This window comes from Megalopta genalis, chromosome 6, assembly GCF_051020955.1.
Source record: "Megalopta genalis isolate 19385.01 chromosome 6, iyMegGena1_principal, whole genome shotgun sequence".
Taxonomy (NCBI): domain Eukaryota; kingdom Metazoa; phylum Arthropoda; class Insecta; order Hymenoptera; family Halictidae; genus Megalopta; species Megalopta genalis.
The window spans coordinates 3,399,773-3,422,567 of NC_135018.1; the positions used below are offsets into that span (position 1 = coordinate 3,399,773).

Here is a 22,795-nt window from a genome sequence, read left to right on the forward strand (position 1 = left end):
GCGAACGCGCAACGAGAGCGACGGTTCAAGCCGTGATTCGGTTGTTGTTTACTAACTTTCTTGCTCTGGTCTCTTCGACCTCTATCGTTGCTTGGTTCAGGTAGGTAACGTCTTCGTCCTCGTCCTTCTGGATCTACTTTCCACGCTTCCCAGCGGCAGTTTGATTACTGTACAGCGACGTTGCCAGGTAATGGCTACCCGATGGTAGCTCGTTACGTGTCGAGTCAGGGTGATTTTCGTTGTCTGCGGTAAGGCAAGCCGCACTACCCACCGACGTCAGTCACGTTTCTCTGAACGACTGTAGCTTCCGATGCCTATTACTGCAATAGATTTATTTAATCAGTCATCCAATTCCAATAGCAAAAATACTCACATAAGAGGACGGTAAATGGTAAAAATTCATCAAGTTTGGATCTGACCTGCGATGAAAGTTTCTTAGAGGATACCATGTTACAGTAGTATAGGATCAAGAAAAAAAAAGGAATTCGAGTAAACATTGCCTAATTCTATTGTGTACATGTTTCAAGATTAAATCCTGTTTATCTGTACCCGGCAATAATAATACAATGAATTCATAAAGGGTGACCTCGATCTAATGATCAGCACACAAAGAGATTTTTGCTTATTTGTGGTACCTGTGTACCACTATTTCAATGTATACAATGTATTTTACAGTAGTGGAAGAGTGAAATGGTGAAATTAACCTGGAAAATTTTGAGGTCCTGTGCTTAGGCAGGACCAGATGGTTCAGAAATCGTTGGGTGGTATCTTGATACAGATATTGCCTCGGTTTGGTGAGCAGAGGGGGGTGGTTTTCAATGATCATACACGCTGCCTGTCCGTTGCTTGTGCCACTAAGAATGCCTGGGTACCAGGTTGGAGTGGTTAACTCGCAGGTTGCTCGCAACAAACGATTATACCGTGCGAAAGTGATGGTGTTGCCGTTTATAAATCGCTTGGACAATGTCCTACTATCGCCACCTTTGCTGTACACCGATCTTTTCCCTCTGGATGATATCCTGGATGTTTCTGTAACAAAATGGACCACGTCTAACTGACCATCCTGAGACTATAATCTAATTTTAAAATTAAAATAAAGAATTTGTATGCGTAAATATTGCTTTTACCCATCTAGATACCTAAAGATTATTATGTAGAGTTAAACTTGTCTATTCAGTAAGCAGCTTTTTAAAGGACACTAATACTATCTTAGAGTAACTATAGTATACTATAGTATAATATAGTTATATATTATATATACTATATTATAGTATAATATAGTATACTATAGTTACTATAGTTTCTATCTTAGAATAACTATAGTATACTATAGTATAATATAGTTATATATTATATATACTATAATATAGTATACTATAGTTACTATCTTAAAGTAACTACAGTATAAATAGAGTTAATTTCTGAATATTTTGCTCCTAATAACATTAAAAAATTATTGAAATCATATAATAGTGGATTATTAGTTTTCACCTCTTCACGACTTATTTTCATATGCAAAGAATCATTCAGTGTTTTTGTAAAAATATTTTCTCTCTATCTTTAAGTATTTTTAGAATCACTGTTTTGCAGTCGAACTTTTTAGAGGACGATTTACATCCTTTAAACAGTTCAAGCAACAGTTAACACTGGCAACAAAATCGCGACCTAACAATTCGCAGTCATTCTCTATGAACTTCTCCGCCGGAAACACGGCGTTTCTCTTGCGATCTAAGAACACCGGTTCACAACAGCACACAAACCTATGCTCGGTGAGCCAAACCATTTCAATTTGTGGAACCTAGCGCAGCCATCAGGACCGGTTCAGAACAGTGATTGGTGACACGAATTTGTGGCGCTTGCTATTCTTGTCCATTCGCGGGAAGAACACTATTAGAGTTTTGGTCGCGCGGTGCCTGTTAAAAACGTTCAGCGTGCCGGAGCATCGGTGATGATTTCTACAAGGGATACAACACACGCGTGCGAACGTATAGCGGATTGGTCATTTGTGTTCCGGTTGTTCGATTTGCCGTGACGCGTCGTTCAGAAAATTTTGCCGTGTTCCGCGTTTCATCAATTCGCCGCGGCTAACGCTCGTCGGGGTGACTTTTCGGCGGAACCGACCGTGCTAAAGGCATGATAGCAAAGGGTTGCGCGCGGACGTGTCTGCGACTGAAGGAACAATTCGGGCCGGCGGAAACGAAGCTGCGCGTATATCGTTACTGAACCACATCGTCTGTCGCAATAACTGACAAACGAAACGCACAATAAATGACGGCGTCGTCCGGCAAACGGTTCGATCGAATCATCCTTGGTTGCCAGTTCGAAAAAAATATTATACCGCTTTCCAATGTATCCTTAAATACAGGGTGTCTCGTTTAAGCGAGTATAGCGGGTTATCTCGGAAGGAGTTGTAGTTGTTAAAAAAATGTGGACACGTAGAAGAAGAATAAAAAATTATTCAACTGGTAAGTGAAAATTATAATAATAATAATAATAGTATGTATAATAATAATAATAATCTTCTACACGTAGAAGAATAAAAAATTATTCAACTAGTAAGTGAAAATTATAATTATAATTATAATTATAATTATAATAATAATAACAATAACAATAGTATGTATAATAATAATAATAATTTTCCACACGTAGAAGAATAAAAAATTATTCAATTAGTAAGTGAAAATTATAATTATAATAATAATAACAACAATAGTAGTGTATATAATAATAATGATAATCTGCTACACGTAGAAGAAGAAAAAAAAATTATTCAACTAGTAAGTGAAAATAATAATAATAATCGTCGAGTGCCCGCACACTTGACAGCGAAAAAGTGTAGCAATATCGTTGACCACAGATACACCGGCATCGCTAATATTCGCTTTCTTAATATGCAAACATTTAAAACATATTCTCCCGCAGTATTTGAACGGATCGCGGGACAGTCCCGATATTCCCGATTGGTTTTGTTACGTCGATGAAATCCTATTATGCGAAAACACAGCGTAATCCGCTTTCGAGTGATACTGTAACAAGGCGTCGCATTCGTGCTGTAATCATCGGATGCAACTGAATCACGTAAATCGTTCGCGAACAGATAAGGGCTGATTGTTAATCACTCGGCGAACGTGAAAACTCTTTCGCCGCGGAAGAACTTCTATCGTTCGGCTCGCCGTCGCAACATTATTTCGCTTCTTTCCTAAAAACAAATTATTCAACCAACAAGCGAAAATTACAATCGATAATCGATGGTGTTAGCAATACCATCCTCAATCCCTGTATACAATATGTCATAATTGCGGTAACCTTATCCTTAATAATTTGTAGAAAAAAACGAGTTTATTATCATTTACGAGGAGGCTTAAATTGTTCGACGATAATACGAACGTTTATTTCCTTGCAGTATGGTATGTTTAACAGTAGGTGGAAAATTGGAGGCGCGCTCTTTCTTGACATTTTTTACGGACTCGATTATCTGTGAATAGATTGGAAAATTTGTTTCCCGACCGATTCGTGCCACACGCAATTTGCACACCGAAGCTTCCACTTTGCAGCTGTTTACAGCTTTCCTTTTTAACAATTATACTTTGGCGTACGATTTCTCTTGCTGTTAGCGATTTCATCGAGCTTCGACCAACCAGGAATTTAAGTCTACGGTAAACTCATTTGTATATGATATATATTTATATATTTTTATATAATTTTATTTTATAATCTTAATATTATATATAATTATATAAATATATTATACAAATATTATATAATATTTATTTATTTATATTATATAATATATAATATAAATATATAAATTAATATTATTTTATTTATATATATTTATATATTTCAACGGTGTTTCAAATTTGTAGCATTTTAGATAGAACCGACGATCTTGCGTCCGCTGCATCGTGCAAATGCAGTTCGAAAAGAAATGAATTGTGAACGGTAGAGGCTCTTCAAACTCGAAACACCTCTGCGGTTCTCCTCTCCCTTCCATTTTCGAATTTGCTATAGCACATTACGTGATTCAATTACGTTCCCATACGTAACTTCACATCCTATTTGGAGCAGTTGCGAAGTACTACAATTGTACTTAAATGCCAAGCGATCGTAGCAACGTTAGTCGCGAATATGACGCAAATCTGCGAAACAACTGACTATCGGCGCGAAAGTTATTGTCGAATCTGGCCCGACATGCGACTGCGAGGGATTAAACCCTTTTAGTGCCGGTCGCAAACGTTACGCCGAAGCGGAAATTGCTGATGCAATTCGCTAAAGTTTGAGAAACAAGATATAAAGTTTTTATGAGAAACGGTAATTACTATAATCTTCGGGCAAGATAAAAGCAACTCAAGTTAATCGTATGATATGCAAGCTAGAGGAAAATGTGTTTTCTCTCTCAATAATAGTCTTTTTACTATTTAGATATAATAGATATACATTGATTTAAATATAATAGTATAATATAATATTATAAATATTATATATATAATAATAATATTATTAATAATATTATATATATATAATAATATTATTATATATTATTATATATGTAATATATAATTTATATGTAATTTATATATATTTATATTATATATAAATATTACTATATTACCTATTATTATATATTATTATATATTATATATAATATTCTTATTATAATTATATTATATATATTATATATTATTATTATAATTACGTTACATATATTATATATATTATTATATGTATATATGTTATTATATATAATAATATATATTATATAATATTATATACAAAATATATGACATAATATACATTATTTAAAATAATGCAACAATATCCTCCAATTCTCCTAATGTGTTACAGTTTTCTATTGGACCTATTAATTTTTGCCATAAACGCACAAAAATCCGCGGTCCGGTAGTTACATAATTCGTCAACATCAAGTCGATTTAATCGAATATCCGTCGATAAATCGGAAGTTCAGCGTACGAATAACTTTTGCAGCAACCGTACGTTTTTCCGGGGTTGCGAATAGCAAAATGTAGAAACTTTCTCGCGGATAGCGAGCAATTCGCTGGCGGTTCATCGACGCGCCCCGTGAAATATTCGCGTCCTCACGTGTTGTGCACAGGGCCACCCCTTCCTTCGATGCCGGTCACGCGGAGCGAAATAACACCCTAGAATTCCGTACGCGGGGGCGGCCACGGTTTTATCCGTAGCCGACGGCCGTTTATCAACACGGCGGCGAGCAACGAAGCTGCTGCATTCGCCCACTCTATCCTCTATCGATCCATTTCTAATGGAAACAGAATTTCATATCGAGAACCAGGAGCGGCTCGGGTTCCAGAATAGACGATACAGCGGGGGCCTCGAGTATCCGAATTGGCAGAGGGGCGCGGGGGTAAACGAATTTGCAGTCAACGAAACGCATATTTGCGCTCTTTTCGTGGCCATGCATAAAGCCAATCGGTGAGTCCAACGTCTTTTTCAGCGGTTCAAGATATTTCTTAGCGTCAAAGCCTTTGGTTCTAGATGCGATATTTGATTCCTGTGTTATATGCCAATATATATATATATATATATATATATATATGCCCTATATAACAAAATATATAATGAAATATTAATATGAATACATATAAATATTAAAAAATGTATAAATATACAAATATAAATATCTAAATATAAATAAATATAGATATTTAAATATAAATAAATATAGATATCTAAATATAAATAAATATAGATATCTAAATATAAATAAATATAGATATAAATATAAATAAATATAGATATCTAAATATAAATAAATATAGATATAAATATAAATAAATATAGATATAAATATAAATAAATATAAATATCTAAACGAAGACCTCGTTACAAATTAATTCCAGGAGAATTCGATTGTCTGGGTTTCAATTCAAAGAAGATTTCTCTCCGTAAACGTTGAACGGCGTTTAACCGCGTCGCGACGAAAATTTACTCGACCGGCGACGACGCGTCGCCCGAAATTTCGGGCCTCCGTTACCAGCAGATTATCGTCCGATCCGCGGATAGAGCGTGCCAGAGAACGCGTTAATGGAGTCCGTACGCCATTAAGTCGCTATTTGGCCGGCGATTATACGGTGCGGCGACCTTTATCACGATCAAACAATGGAGTTTGACGTCGATACACGTTGTACAAGTTTCGTTCGACGAGAATGGCCATCGGTGCTGTCGAACAAACAGAGAGAGAGAGAGAGAGAGAGAGAGAGAGAGAGAGAGAGAGAGATTGTTTTCGATCGGGGATGTTCCGACGGATCATTCCCTTATCACCAGGCTCGTTTTTATTGCTCGGGGCAGACGGCGAAACGAGAAATCGTCTACTCGAAAACGAGCCTCGCACGATGATTTCGAGCTGGTCCCCCAGATTCGAGATCCCGATTCCGTCCCGACTGCGGAATATCGGGCAGCAGTTACCGCTGAAGAGGCTTCTGAAGAACAATCGGGAGGTATGCCCCGCGAGAAGGTAAATCGAGAGCAGGGGAATAAATCGATGCGCCAGAGAGAGAGAGAACGAGCAAGACCGAGAGAGACCGAGAGAGAGAGAGAGAGAGAGAGGAGGGGGGCTGCTAGAGCCTAAAGGAGTGCCTGACACGTACCACCGTGGAAGACTAAATAGGACCATGCGAATAGGACCGTTCGACAGCTTGTATTCGATTTAATCCACCGTTGATTCCGCGAAGGAATCCTCGATCACGGCATCATCATCGATCGCGGGCTCCCATCGCGCGAATCCCATCGTTCGCCGGCGAACAAACAACCGCCGTCCAACCACTCCCACCGGGGTCTAGAACGAACACGACGTGTCCGCGGCATCCGCTGCGAGCCGAAGGTAGACAACGACGAATACGTCTACGTGGCAAGCGCCGTTTCGAAGCGAGAAAACCGGTGCACACGGCGGTCACGTTGCACCGTATCACACAGAATGCGCGAGGAGGCCACGTCGATGCACGTCACGCAGCTCGTGGAACCGGGCTTAAACGGAGCCGGAGAAGAGCGCCCGCACCGGCGTGAGCTTGAGGGGAAGATCTTGGAACGAGCTGCGGAACGAATCGGCGACGGCCACGGACGGATCCGAATCACCTGGTGGTCGCGTGGATGTGCGAGAACCCGAAGAGTCTCTTTCTCTCTGTGGTCGGTCGGGGCGGACCGATGTCTGTGATCGCGAACATATGTTCCACCCGATCCTCTCTCGCTCGGCGAAGCGTCCGGGGCAACCCCGGCGCGAGGATCGTTACCTGCTCGGTACAGACGCATAAGTCGTGATTTGCCAGCGTGGCCGCAGCTGCCGGTACCCTCGGTGTCTTCGTCGGGACTCTCGCTAGGCGAACGGGATCTGCTAAATCGAGGAAAGAAATCCGCGTGGTTCCGGTGCTGGTTTCGGGCCGGGTCTACGCGCTCGCTCGTACTCGGCTCGCCTGGGGCACACGCGTCGCGGCGGCGGCGGCTGCTGATTGCGGGCCTTCTTCTTCGTCTCCTCCTCCACGTTCCCGTCGTCGTCGTCGTCGTCGTCGTCGTCCCGGTCGTTCTCGTCGTGCCCGTTCTGATTGCCGTAGTCGTCGTCGTCGTCGTCGTCGTCGTGGCAGTCGTCGGCGACGAAGTCGTTCTACGTGGATAACGTGGTGGCTCTCTGGCCGGCTGCCGTGAACTCGAGTCCTCGACGTCGTCTGTGCGTCGCGGCAACTCTCTCCGGTCCCGGATCGACCTACTCCAACGGGTCCGGCGGTCGCGCACGCGTCCTCCGGCCCCACCGGGAGGATACCACCGTATATTGATCTCGACGTGGCCCGATCCGGACGTAACGAACAACGCGCCGGAATTTCTAGTATGCTGTGTGCCGCCTCTCCGCCGACGCCGCGCGCGCTGGACTCTTCGGGCAAGGTCAGATTTCAGCGATCCAACGCCACGAGGACCGGCCGATGCTGCCGCACACACTCCGCGGGGTCTAGGTGTCCTCTTCTTCTTCTTCTTCTTCTTCTTCTTATTCTTCTTCTTCTTCTTATTCTTCCTCTTCGTCGTCGTCGTCGTCGTCGTCGTTAGGCGATACGTGGGTGCACGGCTTTCAGGCGGTTCCCGGATCGCATTCGTTTCAGACGCACCGATCTGCGGCAACTAAATGTTCTTTCTCAGTTCTACACGCTGGGAATATGTTGGGTGGATAGTACGTTCTTCATGATTGGACGATTTGGGGAAATTGTCCTTGTTCGAGCCTCGAGAGGCGTTTTTATGGTTACCGATTTTCGGCGATTACTGACTTTCTTTATATACTGTAATGAATGTTAATTTTGTTTTAAGTTCGATGAAGATGATTGTATCCGTCACGGTTTAGCCGGTTATTTGGCCAAATCGGGTCTCTAGTCCAGCAAGAAAAAGTAAAGCAAAATGATGGAAGAATGTAGTAAATTATAATATAGTATACTATAGTATACTATACTATAATATTACTATATTATAATTTACTACATTCTATAGTATAATATAGTATACTATATATATAATAATTATATAATAATTATTATAATAATAATTATATAAATTATATATAATAATATTACTATATATGTAGTAATATTATAAGTATATAATATATAGTATATATATTATATAACTATAATATTATAGTATATAATATATAGTATATATATTATATAACTATAATATTACTATATATATAGTAATATTTTTCCTAAATTGTCCATTGCTGTTTCCAATCTGAGCGTCAATTAGGGAGAATTTACTGTACACTCGGCGACAGAAAGACAGCATTACGTGAACATGTTCTTTTTAACCTTTGAAGATGTTACAATGTTGGTACGTAATATGTTTATTTTATTGGTCTTGGACGGCGCGGCAGCGCATGGTTAAATTTTGCATCGGTTGAGAGGTGCCAGCACGTAAATTCTCGTGTACGGGATACCTTTTTGCTTCCAACAGCTGGCTCGAGCACGGTTCGACGAAGTAAGGAGAGTAGATATAACGCGCGGAAGCGAGATAGGGTGCCGGTTACTGTGCGATAATCAATTCGTTGTGCCTTTGGTTTGTTTTCGAGCACAATTGATTTTGGATGCATTGAATTCGGGACGTTCGAAAAATTCGAACAATTTTTTAACCCTTTGCACTCGAGTGGTGACCCACCGAGAGTGCAAAGGGTTGTAAAATTGTTACATCACGTTCCAAGATAATTTTTACATTACAAAAGCTTAGATATAAAAAAATTATTAAAAGTCTAATTGTTGTACGAGTCACAAGACTAAATTTTATATGCATAAAATGCATATAAAATTGTCATATAAAATAGAAATACCATAAGTCAGAAGAATGAATTTAGATTTATAGTCAAAATGGCTTCGCGTGCAAAAGGTTAAATGAATAATGCTTCTCTGGCTACTTATTTAAATGTGGACTAAGAAAAATTTGGTTTTCCGTTGTATGTTACATTTTGCCACGATTATGCAAGAAACATTTGTAGCTGTGCTATCATTTTGAAGGCTCTCGGCTATTTGACACCGACGTCTAAGTTCAACGTTTATTTCAAGCCACCATAAAAAAGAAGCTGGATATACTCCAAACACGTATATCAATACTATTGCAAATTTAAAATTGAAATATAATAAGAGAGTTGTAGTTTCCTTTTTTTTTATTTTGACATAACATTGACCAAATCAGACAGTTTACTATCTTCCTGTCGCGAAGTGTAGGATTGCGATTTATGATACAACATCTAACTGTACCCAGAATTATGAAGTACACAAATCTGAAGTTTACAAATACTTTGTCGACCTCGAGATTCTCGTTTTTGTAGATCATCTTAGAACAGTCGATTAGAGTAACGTCCCTAATTGATTTCTGAATAAAAAAAAAAATGTAACATATTGTATTCGATAAATGAGCCGTTTATTTTGAAAGCGGCATAAGTCACTTTACCGTAATGAAAAGTGGTGATTTTTTAATGTTTATACGAAATTATTTATACTGAGATATATCAATATATATTGTATCAATAGATATATCAATATATATTGTACCATCGATAGATATATCAATATATATTGTATCAACAATAGATATATCAATATATATTGTATTATCAATAGATATATCAATATATATTTTATTATCAATAGATATATCAATATATATTGTATTATCAATAGATATATCAATATATATTTTATTATCAATAGATATATCAATATATATTGTACCATCGATAGATATATCAATATATATTGTATCAACAATAGATATATCAATATATATTGTATTATCAATAGATATATCAATATATATTTTATTATCAATAGATATATCAATATATATTGTATTATCAATAGATATATCAATATATATTTTATTATCAATAGATATATCAATATATATTGTACCATCGATAGATATATCAATATATATTGTATCAACAATAGATATATCAATATATATTGTATTATCAATAGATATATCAATATATATTTTATTATCAATAGATATATCAATATATATTGTATTATCAATAGATATATCAATATATATTGTATATTATCAATAGATATATCAATACATACAGTATCCTGAGATAACAAATACAAGTAAATCTTCTCGAAAGTTAGCATCCATATTTTGAAACGTTTTAAAACGCAAACCCTTATATATATCGACTTAAAAACAAAGTGACTTATGCCACTTTCAAAATAAACGGCTCAAATATAAAGTGAATCATGCTCGAAAACAAAGCAAAGTCGTAGCAGTCGGTCAACCCACAGTAACCGACTCATAAGCGTTGTTATAGTTCCGAAGTTCGTCAGAAAATAACGAGTTATAAAACTTAGGCGAATATCAACTTAAGCGAATCAATAATAATCGTGTATGTCGTAGTGCAAGGATAAATGCTTCGCGTATGTCTTTCATCGATTTCATTGTTACGTTACGGTGACATCTGCGAGACCAACGTTTCTTATACTACGTAGAAATATAATAAATGCAAGATTAAAAGAATAACTATTATGATAAAGCTGACAAGCCGTTTTCGCCTCGCGGACTTTTTGTGGCTGCAGAGAACTCACGGTGATCCCATTAAACGATTTACCTGTTGATTATTTTTAAATAATCGCCTCGTTCACGTGGTAAATAAGTGTGTCGCGTTTGTAGCGAGAGAAAGGACAGTGTACTGTGCACTTACTCAAGCAGCATGCCAACTAACGTATAATTACAAAGGGCTACTTTGTACCGTATATATCGATGTAAAACGTACCCATAGAAAATGTTAGTTTACCTAACAAATCATGAACTTATTATTATTATTATTATTATCCAATTAAAGGATAAAGATAGCTTACGAAAAAATACATTTTACATCAAATTTGTTCTACCATAATCGAAAAAAGTAGGTACGAAGGGTAACCGTATGCTAATTATCAGATCATTTTCTTGACGTTGTTGCCTTTAAAGATAACTATTGTCCACGAATTTCTCGAAGATCAGATTTCCCTTTCCGGAAACTTTATGTACAATTTAATATCTTCAAAATGGAAAGTGAATAATTATTTTCACTGATACTATTATTAATACTGCTATATTATACTATTATATTATATATATTATACTATTAATTAATAGTATTATTCAATGAAGCTTAGTATTTGCTAGTTATATCTTTATGTACAATTTAATATCTTCAAAATGGTAAGTGAATAATTATTTTCATTGATACTATTATCAATACTGCTATATTATACTCTATTATATTATATATATTATACTATTAATTAACAGTATTATTCAATGAAGCTTAGTATTTGCTAGTTATATCTTTGTGTACAATTTAATATCTTCAAAATGGTAAGTGAATAATTATTTTCATTGATACTATTATCAATACTACTATATTATACTATTACATTATATATATTATACTATTAATTAACAGTATTATTCAATGAAGCTTAGTATTTGCTAGTTATATCTTTGTGTACAATTTAATATCTTCAAAATGGTAAGTGAATAATTATTTTCATTGATACTATTATCAATACTGCTATATTATACTATTATATTATATATATTATACTATTAATTAATAGTATTATTCAATGAAGCTTAGTATTTGCTAGTTATATCTTTATGTACAATTTAGTATCTTCAAAATGGTAAGTGAATAATTATTTTCATTGATACTATTATCAATACTGCTATATTATACTATTATATTATATATATTATACTATTAATTAACAGTATTATTCAATGAAGCTTAGTATTTGCTAGTTATATCTTCATGTACAATTTAATATCTTCAAAATGGTAAGTGAATAATTATTTTCATTGATACTATTATCAATACTGCTATATTATACTATTATATTATATATATATTATACTATTAATTAATAGTGTTATTCAATAAAGCTTAGTATTTGCTAGTTATATCTTTATGTACAATTTAATATCTTCAAAATGGTAAGTGAATAATTATTTTCATTGATACTATTATCAATACTGCTATATTATACTATTATATTATATATATATTATACTATTAATTAATAGTATTATTCAATGAAGCTTAGTATTTGCTAGTTATATATTATTAAATATTGAACAGATATCCTGAAAATTCCTGAATATTTGACACGTTATCGTTTCCAAAATATGTGAGATCTTCTTAAGTTCTATAATTATACTATAAATAAAATATACACTATAATATTCTAAAATAATTCCAAGGGAACCACTAAAATAAAGCATACAGCATAACGAAATACAACGAAAAAAGCGACGGTTCGACGAACGACGAAGATATTACTCTAAATGACGAAAGCGACGATGAAGAAAACTATGGCATTTACGACGCGGAATTATTATTATTATTGCACAGGGCTTTACTCTTCCCACGGTGAACGATATCGATTGAATGTATAAAGTGTTATCGTCGATACCACGAAGACCGTGGTGCCGAAGAAACACACGTTTTATATGCCCAATATGCGAAGAAAGTGGAAGGAAAAAAAGATCAATTTCCGTTTGAGCTTCCAATGCCGAAAAAAGCTCTTCCCGTTTCGTCGATAAGTAATACCGTATATAAAGTTGCGGAGCTGTCGCGTCGTGCATTCTGCGAGAGGAACGAGGAGAGGACCAGAAGGTATCGGCTTGCGGAATAGGACGCGGCGTTCGCCTTATCGTCTCGACGGCTTCCATTTCACAACGGCATCGAGTTTAGGCGTCGTCGTCGCAGCGATGCGGCCGACGCGCGCGGTGTTTCGTGCGCGCAACAGATCACGGCTCTGTATTTTCGTGCGGGTTTATTATCCATCGCGTCCGGTCCGTTTACATGCATTATGCATTGCTCCAGAATGCAATCAATCATTTCTGACGGTCGGATACGTTTGGGTGAAGGCCAAAACCGGCGGGTTGCGTTGCGAAAAGATGTATCGCGGCTGAGACAGATCCAATGCGATAATGCCGCATGCGACTCCCTTATGCAAATGCGCGTTGCACCCGCTTCGACCCGAGCTGGCTGGGTGAAGGTTGCGTTGCTGGCTGCGTAAACGGGCTCGTGTACACGCCGCGACCGTCGCTGTGTGTCGCGCGCCGGTTCCGCGATAGCGCACGGTTAAATTTACGGAAAATCGGTGCGGTTAAATTTATACGACCCGGACCCCCACTCTTCCCCCACCACAGCGTTTCCAGATCGCTGGATACACGGGGATAGGAAATGGCTATAGTAACACGCTATAGTAACACTTGCAGTAAAACATGCGAGATAATTTTGTTTTCAGTAATTTTTCTCTTACTTTTATAATTGTAGCAACAATGGATAGGGTTACTGGCGCCAGTTCCGCGATAGCGCACGGTTAAATTTACGGAAAATCGGTGCGGTTAAATTTATACGACCCGGGCCCCCACTCTTCCCCCACCGCAGCGTTTCCAGATCGCTGGATACACGGGGATAGGAAATGGCTATAGTAACACGCTATAGTAACACTCGCAGTAAAACATGCAAGATAATTTTGTTTTCAGTAATTTTTCTCTTACTTTTATAATTGTAGCAACAATGGATAGGGTTACTGGCGCCGGTTCCGCGACAGCGCACGGTTAAATTTACGGAAAATCGTTGCGGTTAAATTTATACGACCCGGGTCCCCACTCTTCCCCCACCGCAGCGTTTCCAGATCGCTGGATGCACGGGGATAGGAAATGGCTATAGTAACACGCTATAGTAACACTCGCAGTAAAACATGCAAGATAATTTTGTTTTCAGTAATTTTTCTCTTACTTTTATAATTGTAGCAACAATGGATAGGGTTACTGGCGCCGGTTACTGTGGTGTGATCAATTGCTGTGTCTTTTGCTTGGTTTTCGGGCATAGTTAACTTTATATTTATCGAGTATGATATATCACATTTGTTTGCTTTTTTTATTCTGTAAATGTTTTGATAAAAGAATTCAAACGAACGAAAAGCACAGCAACTGGCCACACGACAGTAACCACTGTTCCACTACACCAGCTGCGATTTTTCTGATTCATACGAGTCCAAACACGATGTAAATCGGACTACGATTTATTATTATAGACTGCTTATTAATTAATCCGAGAGCAGCTTAAATAAATCCGATTTACATTGTGTTTGAGCTCATTTGAATCAGAAGAATCTCGGGTACCCATTGATACTGCATTATGAAGGTAAGGAAATAATTACGGGAAATGATATTTATTATTACCTTTATTTAGTTGTTTCAATAAAATAGAGATATTATTGCATCTAATTGCACTTTATATCTAATTCAGTGTCTTTGTATTTCGTACAAAGTCATATAAATCTGTAAAAGATACTCGCAACGTTCGCATCTCCAGAGAATAAACAATCGATTGAAGCGATACACGTTATTTTCAATAAGCATTTTAATGAATTCCTCCATTGCAAAACGAATTTCACAGATCCAAAATTAGCATACCCGAACATCCGTTCGAAACAGGTGTTGCGAGCATTATTTATGCGAACTTTTTTTTTTTACTGTCTGGACAGATTTTAGCAGAGGCTCGGTTTCACCTAGCGTTGAATCTTAAACTTTCTAAAAATATCTGACACGCTGCAACTATATACGCCGAGCATCCTTGCACGAGCTCGCATCGTTAAATTTATGAAAAAAAGGGTCTGGTTAGGTATAACTTATGAAGGAAAAGGATGTTGAACTGAAACTTTTTTTAGTACGTTAACTACCACACCCCGGTATCCATAAAAAGAACACACAAAATTAGAACAACTTGTTTCATAATATAAGGGTAGAAAAGGCAAGATTTGTTGCAGCAATTACTTTTACAACCCTCTTGCACCTAAACAAAGACTTTTCAAACTTTAGAGACTGTAATAAATTTTCCAAATTTGCCAAATCGGGTCAACTCCATCAAGAAAAAATTGAGAAAAATGATGGAATAGTATATGTAGCAAATTCTTCTTAATTAACGCTCAAGATATTTGCTGCCGATTCCAAAATATTGTTTATTTTTATATTTATTAATATTGATATTAATATTGATATTAATATTAATATAAAATATTAATTAAATATAATATATTATATTTATATTTATTAATATTGTTTATTTTTATTATTATACGAAAATAATCACTGAAATTCTAAAAAATATATGTACGATACTCGAATGCCAAAATGTCAATCATCATATTCGTCTCAACTACAATTTTTCCATTTTTGATATTGATGGACATTTGAGAAGCGATTAAAATTTATTAAAAGACGATATAACAAAGTTGACTAGATTTTTTCACTTTGATTGTGACCACTTCACGTAGAAACAGCGCTGAGTGTATAGCAGCTAACTGTACAGTCATAAAGAAATTGGAGACTTTTATGACACGCGCAATGGCAAGTTTAAGGTCAAACACACCTGCACATTATGCAGTGTGCATAGCAATTATGTTAACCGTGTGCATAGTAGTTATGTGTGCCATAATTATGTTAACATCCGGAAAGGGGTGAGTCCTGAGGTCATTCGAAGTAACCTTTTCCATAGCGAAAATGCAATCCGCGGCTATGATTACGTGTTATCAACGAAAAACACTGACCAATGAGAGGCGAGATCGGCCGCCTCGCGTCAGCTGATCTCTGAAAGCCTCACATTGGCCGGTGTTTAGGTCACAGGCACTTCTTATGTTTATACAGTGATGGGTCCTACTCCTGCACACCTCCAGGCCGCTCCGTTACGCTGATCCGTTAGCGAGGGTCGATATAGAAATTGTCTTTGCTCTGATTCGCTGACGGTTCACTGCTGAGATAGGATCCACTGTGGATTGGATGCGCAGTAAAATGGTGGGGATGTGCACGCCAGCTTAGGGAGTAAGAAAATCATGCTGTAGTAGGTCCCATTACTGTACCGCGATACAGATCAGAAGTTTTCGACTCTCTGTTCGCATTTGTCAGAATTATTCTGATTCTTTCGTATCTGGTATATGAATAAAAGTATCCTCAAAGAATGATTAAAAAAAAGAACTATATAAAAAGTAAAAGTAGTACTATAGTACTATAATATAGTACTATAATAGTACTATAGTACTATAATATATACTATAATATAGTACTATAATATATACTATAATATAGTACTATAATATATACTATAATATAGTACTATAATAGTACTACAGTACTATAATATATACTATAATATATATAGTACTATAATAGCACTATAGTACTATAATATATACTATAATATATACTATAATATATATATAGTACTATAATATAGTACTATAATAGTACTATAATAGTACTATAGTAAAAGTAAAGCATAATAGTTGTGGTTTATATAAAATGAAATGGCAAATTTCTAAATTGTTATTACTGAAATAGATTTATATGAAAAACAGACCTTCTGGCGCAAACCTACCCTATTTCACCAGAAAAAGTTTTGCTATCTCCCGATGTTGGTCCAATATCAAAGAAATTTATTTTATATATAAAAAGCTAAATCAAGCGCATCGCCACTAAGATTCAAACTATCTTCAAAACATAAAATTACCAGATTTATCGTGTAACCGTCTAATATGAATGATCAAAGTATATTAATAATATACAATATTTTCTGTCTGTACCAAAATGATGGAGAAACATTAACCAAATAGCCCGCAGTTGAGATAATACGCGTGAATAAAATATCCGAGGCTGTAACGTGTTATCCCGGGATAACGAGAGCAACAAAGTCGACCCAAGAGGGAGCAAGAAATTATTGGAATACGAGGCGCGAGAAAACGACGGAATTGATAACGCTGGCCGCCCGGGGGATGCGTCGCAGGAGATAATTGTGCGTTGACCGAACTTGACACAGAGAAAACGGGCGACGCAGCGCTCTCTCGAACGGGATCGATCGGGTCAGCTAGCAAATTGTTTACTAGAGCAAGTTTAAAATGCAACGCTATCTAGCAACTTTCACTCCGCGGGAACGGTTACGTAAAGCTGCGTGCGCGGCTCGAAAACGAAGCGATCCTTCGAGAAAGCCGTGGGCGAATGATATCGTGGGATATGGGCTGTATGTGCTTGCATGGCCGTAAGTACCGAATCGTGTACAGGCCAAGAGAAAGAAGTGCGACCACACCTCCACAGCTTATTATACTTTCTGGGCGTCGGTGAAACGCCGACACAACGAGTTTAAAGTTATTTCCGAGATTTTCCCACCGGGAAAGCTCTCGCCTCCCATGTGGCTAAAAATAATTGCTAATTATGCTGTAACACAGAAGTACTGCAAATATTTCTGCGCGATTCATTTCGATCGGCTTTGCGTAAATACGGAAATAAAATGCGTAAACGGATCGATGTGACACAATTTTCAGAAATTCTTTCCGCGAAAACTGTAAATCGTGCATCGTTTCGTTTATCACAATCTATTATTTATAATCAGTTTACTGTGCACGTCGAACGTTGTATCTTTGTTCCACTAAATTATATAAGCGAGTTTCTATTTCGAGCAGTATATTTATTTCAAATACGTAATCATAGATAACCAACAGGAACAACTAATGTTCGAACTGCGAGCGCTGAAGCAGTTTTGAACGGTGTTACATGTTGCTTCTCGTAACAATTGGTGTGCTATCATTTCCGAAAATCTTTCGACAACTGAGAAAATAGCAAGTAGAAAAAGAAACGGACGATTTAGGCTCTCGACTCGATAATTGAACGTTACTAAAAACGTGTGCGCCTTCAATTAAACGAGACCCTAATGTGTCTTACGAGACTTAATGATACGTTTCTGGTTCTAAATTATTCGCTTTACAGACATTAATATTAAATGCTTCATTGCACACGTTGCAGAAACATAGAGTGGAAAAAATGATGAACGAGAAAAACAGATTTGAAAAGTGCTGGTTCCACGAAAAGTATGTAACGCTCAAGGAAAAGACTTTTCATTGATCTGACGGCGTACGAAGAATGTTTAGCATTTACTGCAACGCGAATCGTTAAATAAATAGAGTTATCTATGACGAGCGATTAAACGCCTTGCGTAACGAAACCGATGATGAGTCTCGATCGATCGGAAGAAAAGAGATTGGAAAAGTTCTACTGCGAAATCTTATTTTCGACCGACCACGCATCCTTATCCGAAGGTTCTTGCAAACCGTGAATAGTCCAAGCGCAATAGTACACTCATTGCCACCGTCGAGACGCAGCAATAAAAAGTCGGTGTAATTTGATCAAGAAAAATATTTCTTTAATAGTCTTGAAAACATTACAGTTTGTACGAATACAAATTTGTAAAAATCAACAATTCTCGATTTTACATAGCATTGAACATTGATTGGCAAACAGTTCAATTGCAATACCTTTTTAATGCATCGTGTACCTAACATGAGAATATATGATAATAGGTCACAGATCCCCTGAATAATTGTACTACGAGTATAACAAGATTGATTAAACCATTTTACGGAAAATACAAAGATCACGATCGACGCTTTATACGTGACCCTGTTAGCATATTTATTATTTGTTCTTTTTCTTTTTGGTAAAACAGCGTTAAGTACCTTCCGATCAACCTAATAATAAAATCGGTGTCACCTCGACGACGACGGAAGTGTTTGCTCACTCACGCCTTTTGTTCTCAAAAGATGGCGCAGCTAGAACCAATTTCCGGTCCACAGCCATGGCCGGCTGAGAACCACTGATGAACTGATTAAGAGGTATTTATTATTTTGCATCGCTATCGTGCGGCTATGCATACTTAAGGGTCAAAGCAGGCCATCTTAAGCCGCAGATAAACGGAAAAAATAAGGCATGCGTGCACGAAGGGAACAGAAGGTCCGATTACACGCGAGAACGTTCGGAGAATCAGTTTCAAAACCGGACCTGAACGAACCCACGTTGAACTTGGCTGGCGCAAAATAAAATATTGTACTAAATAATGAATGATCCACCTTTCTAAACAAAAGCGTAAACAGTAGATTTATACATATGTATAAATGTTAAGGTAATATATATATATATATAATATAATAATATAATATAATATATAATAATATAATATATTATATTATATATAATATAAGGTAATTATATTACACGATTGCTGTTTTGTTAGAGTACCATTTCTTCCCTGAATTTGCTTTCATTGAAATATTTTATTTGTCGATGCGTCGTATGATATTTATGATATTATTTGATTTGATTTTGCACAGAATATTTCAAATAGCACTTTTGGAACACTATTCCAATAGAATCTTATCTAGTTGCTATCTTGATCGTTATTAAATATACATATACACTTCGTATGTGGCAGCCACTATCTTCCGTCGGTACATTTCTTTAACCGACGAAAGCATAACGTAGTAAACGCAAATGCAAGAAAGTTTGATTCAAAGAGAATATATATATCATATATATTATATATATTGAACAATTTAAGCCCGAATTAGGTGAGCGGATCGAAACATAAATATTGCATGATCGGGAAAAGGATATGTGTCAAAATAAGAGTTAACCTTTTGTAATCTTATTCCGATTCAATCGACGTTGTACTCGATTCGATTTCGAAACGAAGATATTTCGCGATACCGATTATTTCTTGTAACATAAACAAACACTTAATGAAACACCAGCTTTCAATGAATCAAAATAATTATTCTTATTATCCTCCTGATAACTTCCTCGTGTATCATCATTCGAGGCTGATTAAAAAAATTCCAGGCTCAGATAAATGTTACCGATTGTATGATAATCGACGAGAAAAATATTCCAAGCACACCTCGAAAGTACTGTAAATAAAGGCGTTCATAGATCGTGTCCACGAATGTGTGCGCGAGCTTGATCCAAATGACGTTAGCAGCAGTTTGAAAAAAAAAACATTTTCGGAACTGGCTCAACCTCATTGAAAACATTGAATTTTTTTCAACCACAGCTAAAGTATCCTTGTGAAATACAAATTAATACATTTCATAATAATGTCACTTTTTGTGAAAGCATCGATTAATAACAACAGATAACCGTAACCAAAAATAAAATATATATATATTTCTGCTTCTGTAGGCATCATCGATACCGAAACATTGAAACACGTTCGAACAACATGCCTGAACGTATCAAACGGATTCGGGGAATCGATGTCTTTGTTAGAGAAACAGCGAGCATAATTGCTAATCACCGGATGACATTGCACTTTGTAACGAACGTAGAAATAAATATTGATATCGCATGCAAAATTTCGTGACAGATAACCAATCGGAACAATCGATTCCGCAACGTGCGGTTTGAAGAAACGTTAGGTTAGATCAATTATTGCTGCTTTCCACGCAACAGGAGCGGTCACGTTCCACTTGTTTCCCCATTATAATAGCCGAAAAAGGTTTGAACGTGATTCATCGGCACATCGATATCGCGTGGTGTTGCTGCGATCGTTTCGGTATCGGTCATACGAGAAGCCTCGACCAGCCGTTTTGGTCCACGCGATAGAAATTTCACCGAGTAATATCGATCGTTTCGCCGCAGAAATGTCGAGAACTCTTGCGAGGAAAGTGGGGAAAAAAGAATAGGCCAGCAAAGGCGACGTAGCACGCGTTAGAGAAAGACGGAGAATGGAAAGAAAGAAAGAGACAGAGAAACGTTTCATTTCCGTAGAAACGGGCCGCACACACCGTAGATCGGCGCACGTTCCTCGTGTCCAAAATGGCTGGTCGCTAAAATTAGCGTCGGAAAGCAACGAAAGAGATACCGGATAAGAGTATACCATGCCCTGATTCAACTCACCTTGACGTCGAAGAAAAGTCATATAAAATAGTATCGCCCTGCTGGACGGCCGCCTTCTAGCGTGAAAATTGAACGGGTGTTCGTGGGTGTATCGAGACAGATGGATCGCCCTGTCGGGTGCACCCCAGTGTCTCGTTTTTATGTTTCGCTACGATATCGCCTGCGAAAGTTCCTCGTTGGAATATGGTCGGTCGCCTCGATGTGACACCGTCACGATGCCTTCCGATTTTCTCGATGATCTTTTCGAACCCGCTAACTCAGTCGATCCCTGTCGGCGAATTGCTGTCCGCTCTCAAGGTTTCTCTGCGGCTTTAGCGTGCTGTGCTTACCTTTTTCGCTCACGACGTATACAGTATACACACTCAATGTACGTTCCGGCTTCTGAGACGGCTACTGCCTGAATACCACTGCAAACGCTCGTTCGACAAAACCAGGCCCGTATCGTGACTTGCGGATCCCCGTTCATGATAACGCTGCCCCTACCTTCTTCACCCAGTCTATGTTTCTTTCCTGTCGATCACGTGGTACGTTATACAAGTGTATGATGTTACTATGTATGTACGTACATACAGTATCATTCGCAGTGACGCAACATGAATTTCATGGTTCCTATTATGTACATACGTGTCCACATAAATCTGTGCGTATCAATTTTATTATCTTAAAAAGTTTACGTTTAGAAGAAGAACACTCTTATCTTGTGACTCTTACCTTAGTAGATCGTTCGATGCTGTTGTCGATAATAATTGCGATTATGTCCATTTTACATGCAATCAGATAACGATTGAAATCAAATTTTCCATTTAACATTAACGATATAAGAAGAGAATGATTGATATTTCTTTTCGGTATTGGTAAAATTATTAGAAAGACATAAGCATTGTGAACAATTGGGATTTCGGGGGAACCAATAATTTGTAAATCGCGTATCAAAAAAGAGAAAATCTAGTAACATGGCAGCCTTGCCTAATGAAAGATCATAGTCCATGTTTAAGTAACAGTAACGTGATAAAAAAAAATGAACATAGAAGAAGAAAATTTATTACACCGAGTGACAAACTAATGGAACTATTTCGATAAAGTTAATAAATAACACAGAGATATTGTGACGATTATTATTCATGTAACTGTGTGTAGCCTGTAATTACATGTACATACATATTCGTAATACCATTTGTCGTTACTCCAATTGACTCCAATCTTCAATACATTTAGATAGACCATGAATTTCTTCAAGTTGCCGCTAATTGAGTAGATACACAAGTTTGTCTTGATGATCCGGGAAAATGAGTTGTATCTATGTACTTCTTAAATCAAGAACTTGATACTATTACGTATTTTTAGTGATTCTGGTGCAAGATCAGATACGTATGATTGTGATATTTGTAACAGAATTGCGATGACTCTGTGATCGTTAGTATAACCTTAATGTCAGCGTATTAAATAAATGCGCACGTGATTCGGGTTATACAGTAGTTCTTCTCCACAGTGTACATACATCGATATTGCATATTAA

At 37.2% G+C, this 22,795-nt stretch overlaps 1 protein-coding gene across 3 annotated transcripts; it reads right to left on the reverse strand.

Moving 5' to 3' along the window:
• Positions 1-23: 23 nt before the first annotated feature.
• Positions 24-22,129, reverse strand: LOC117223904 (uncharacterized). Of its 3 annotated transcripts, XM_076522881.1 has the most exons (5): positions 21,991-22,129; positions 21,609-21,789; positions 21,280-21,547; positions 705-1,029; positions 24-320 (listed from the first exon to the last, which is right to left on the reverse strand). In XM_076522881.1, the coding sequence occupies exons 3-5, from the start codon at positions 21,299-21,301 to the stop codon at positions 281-283; spliced, it is 387 nt and encodes a 128-aa protein (XP_076378996.1). In that variant the 5' UTR covers positions 21,302-21,547; positions 21,609-21,789; positions 21,991-22,129; the 3' UTR covers positions 24-280. The 3 variants fall into 3 exon arrangements, with proteins under 3 accessions (XP_076378996.1, XP_033332393.1, XP_033332391.1); XM_033476502.2 differs by having other exon boundaries at positions 21,280-21,789; XM_033476500.2 differs by lacking the exons at positions 21,280-21,547; positions 21,609-21,789; positions 21,991-22,129 and adding an exon at positions 7,269-8,005.
• Between the last annotated feature and the right edge of the window lie 666 nt (positions 22,130-22,795).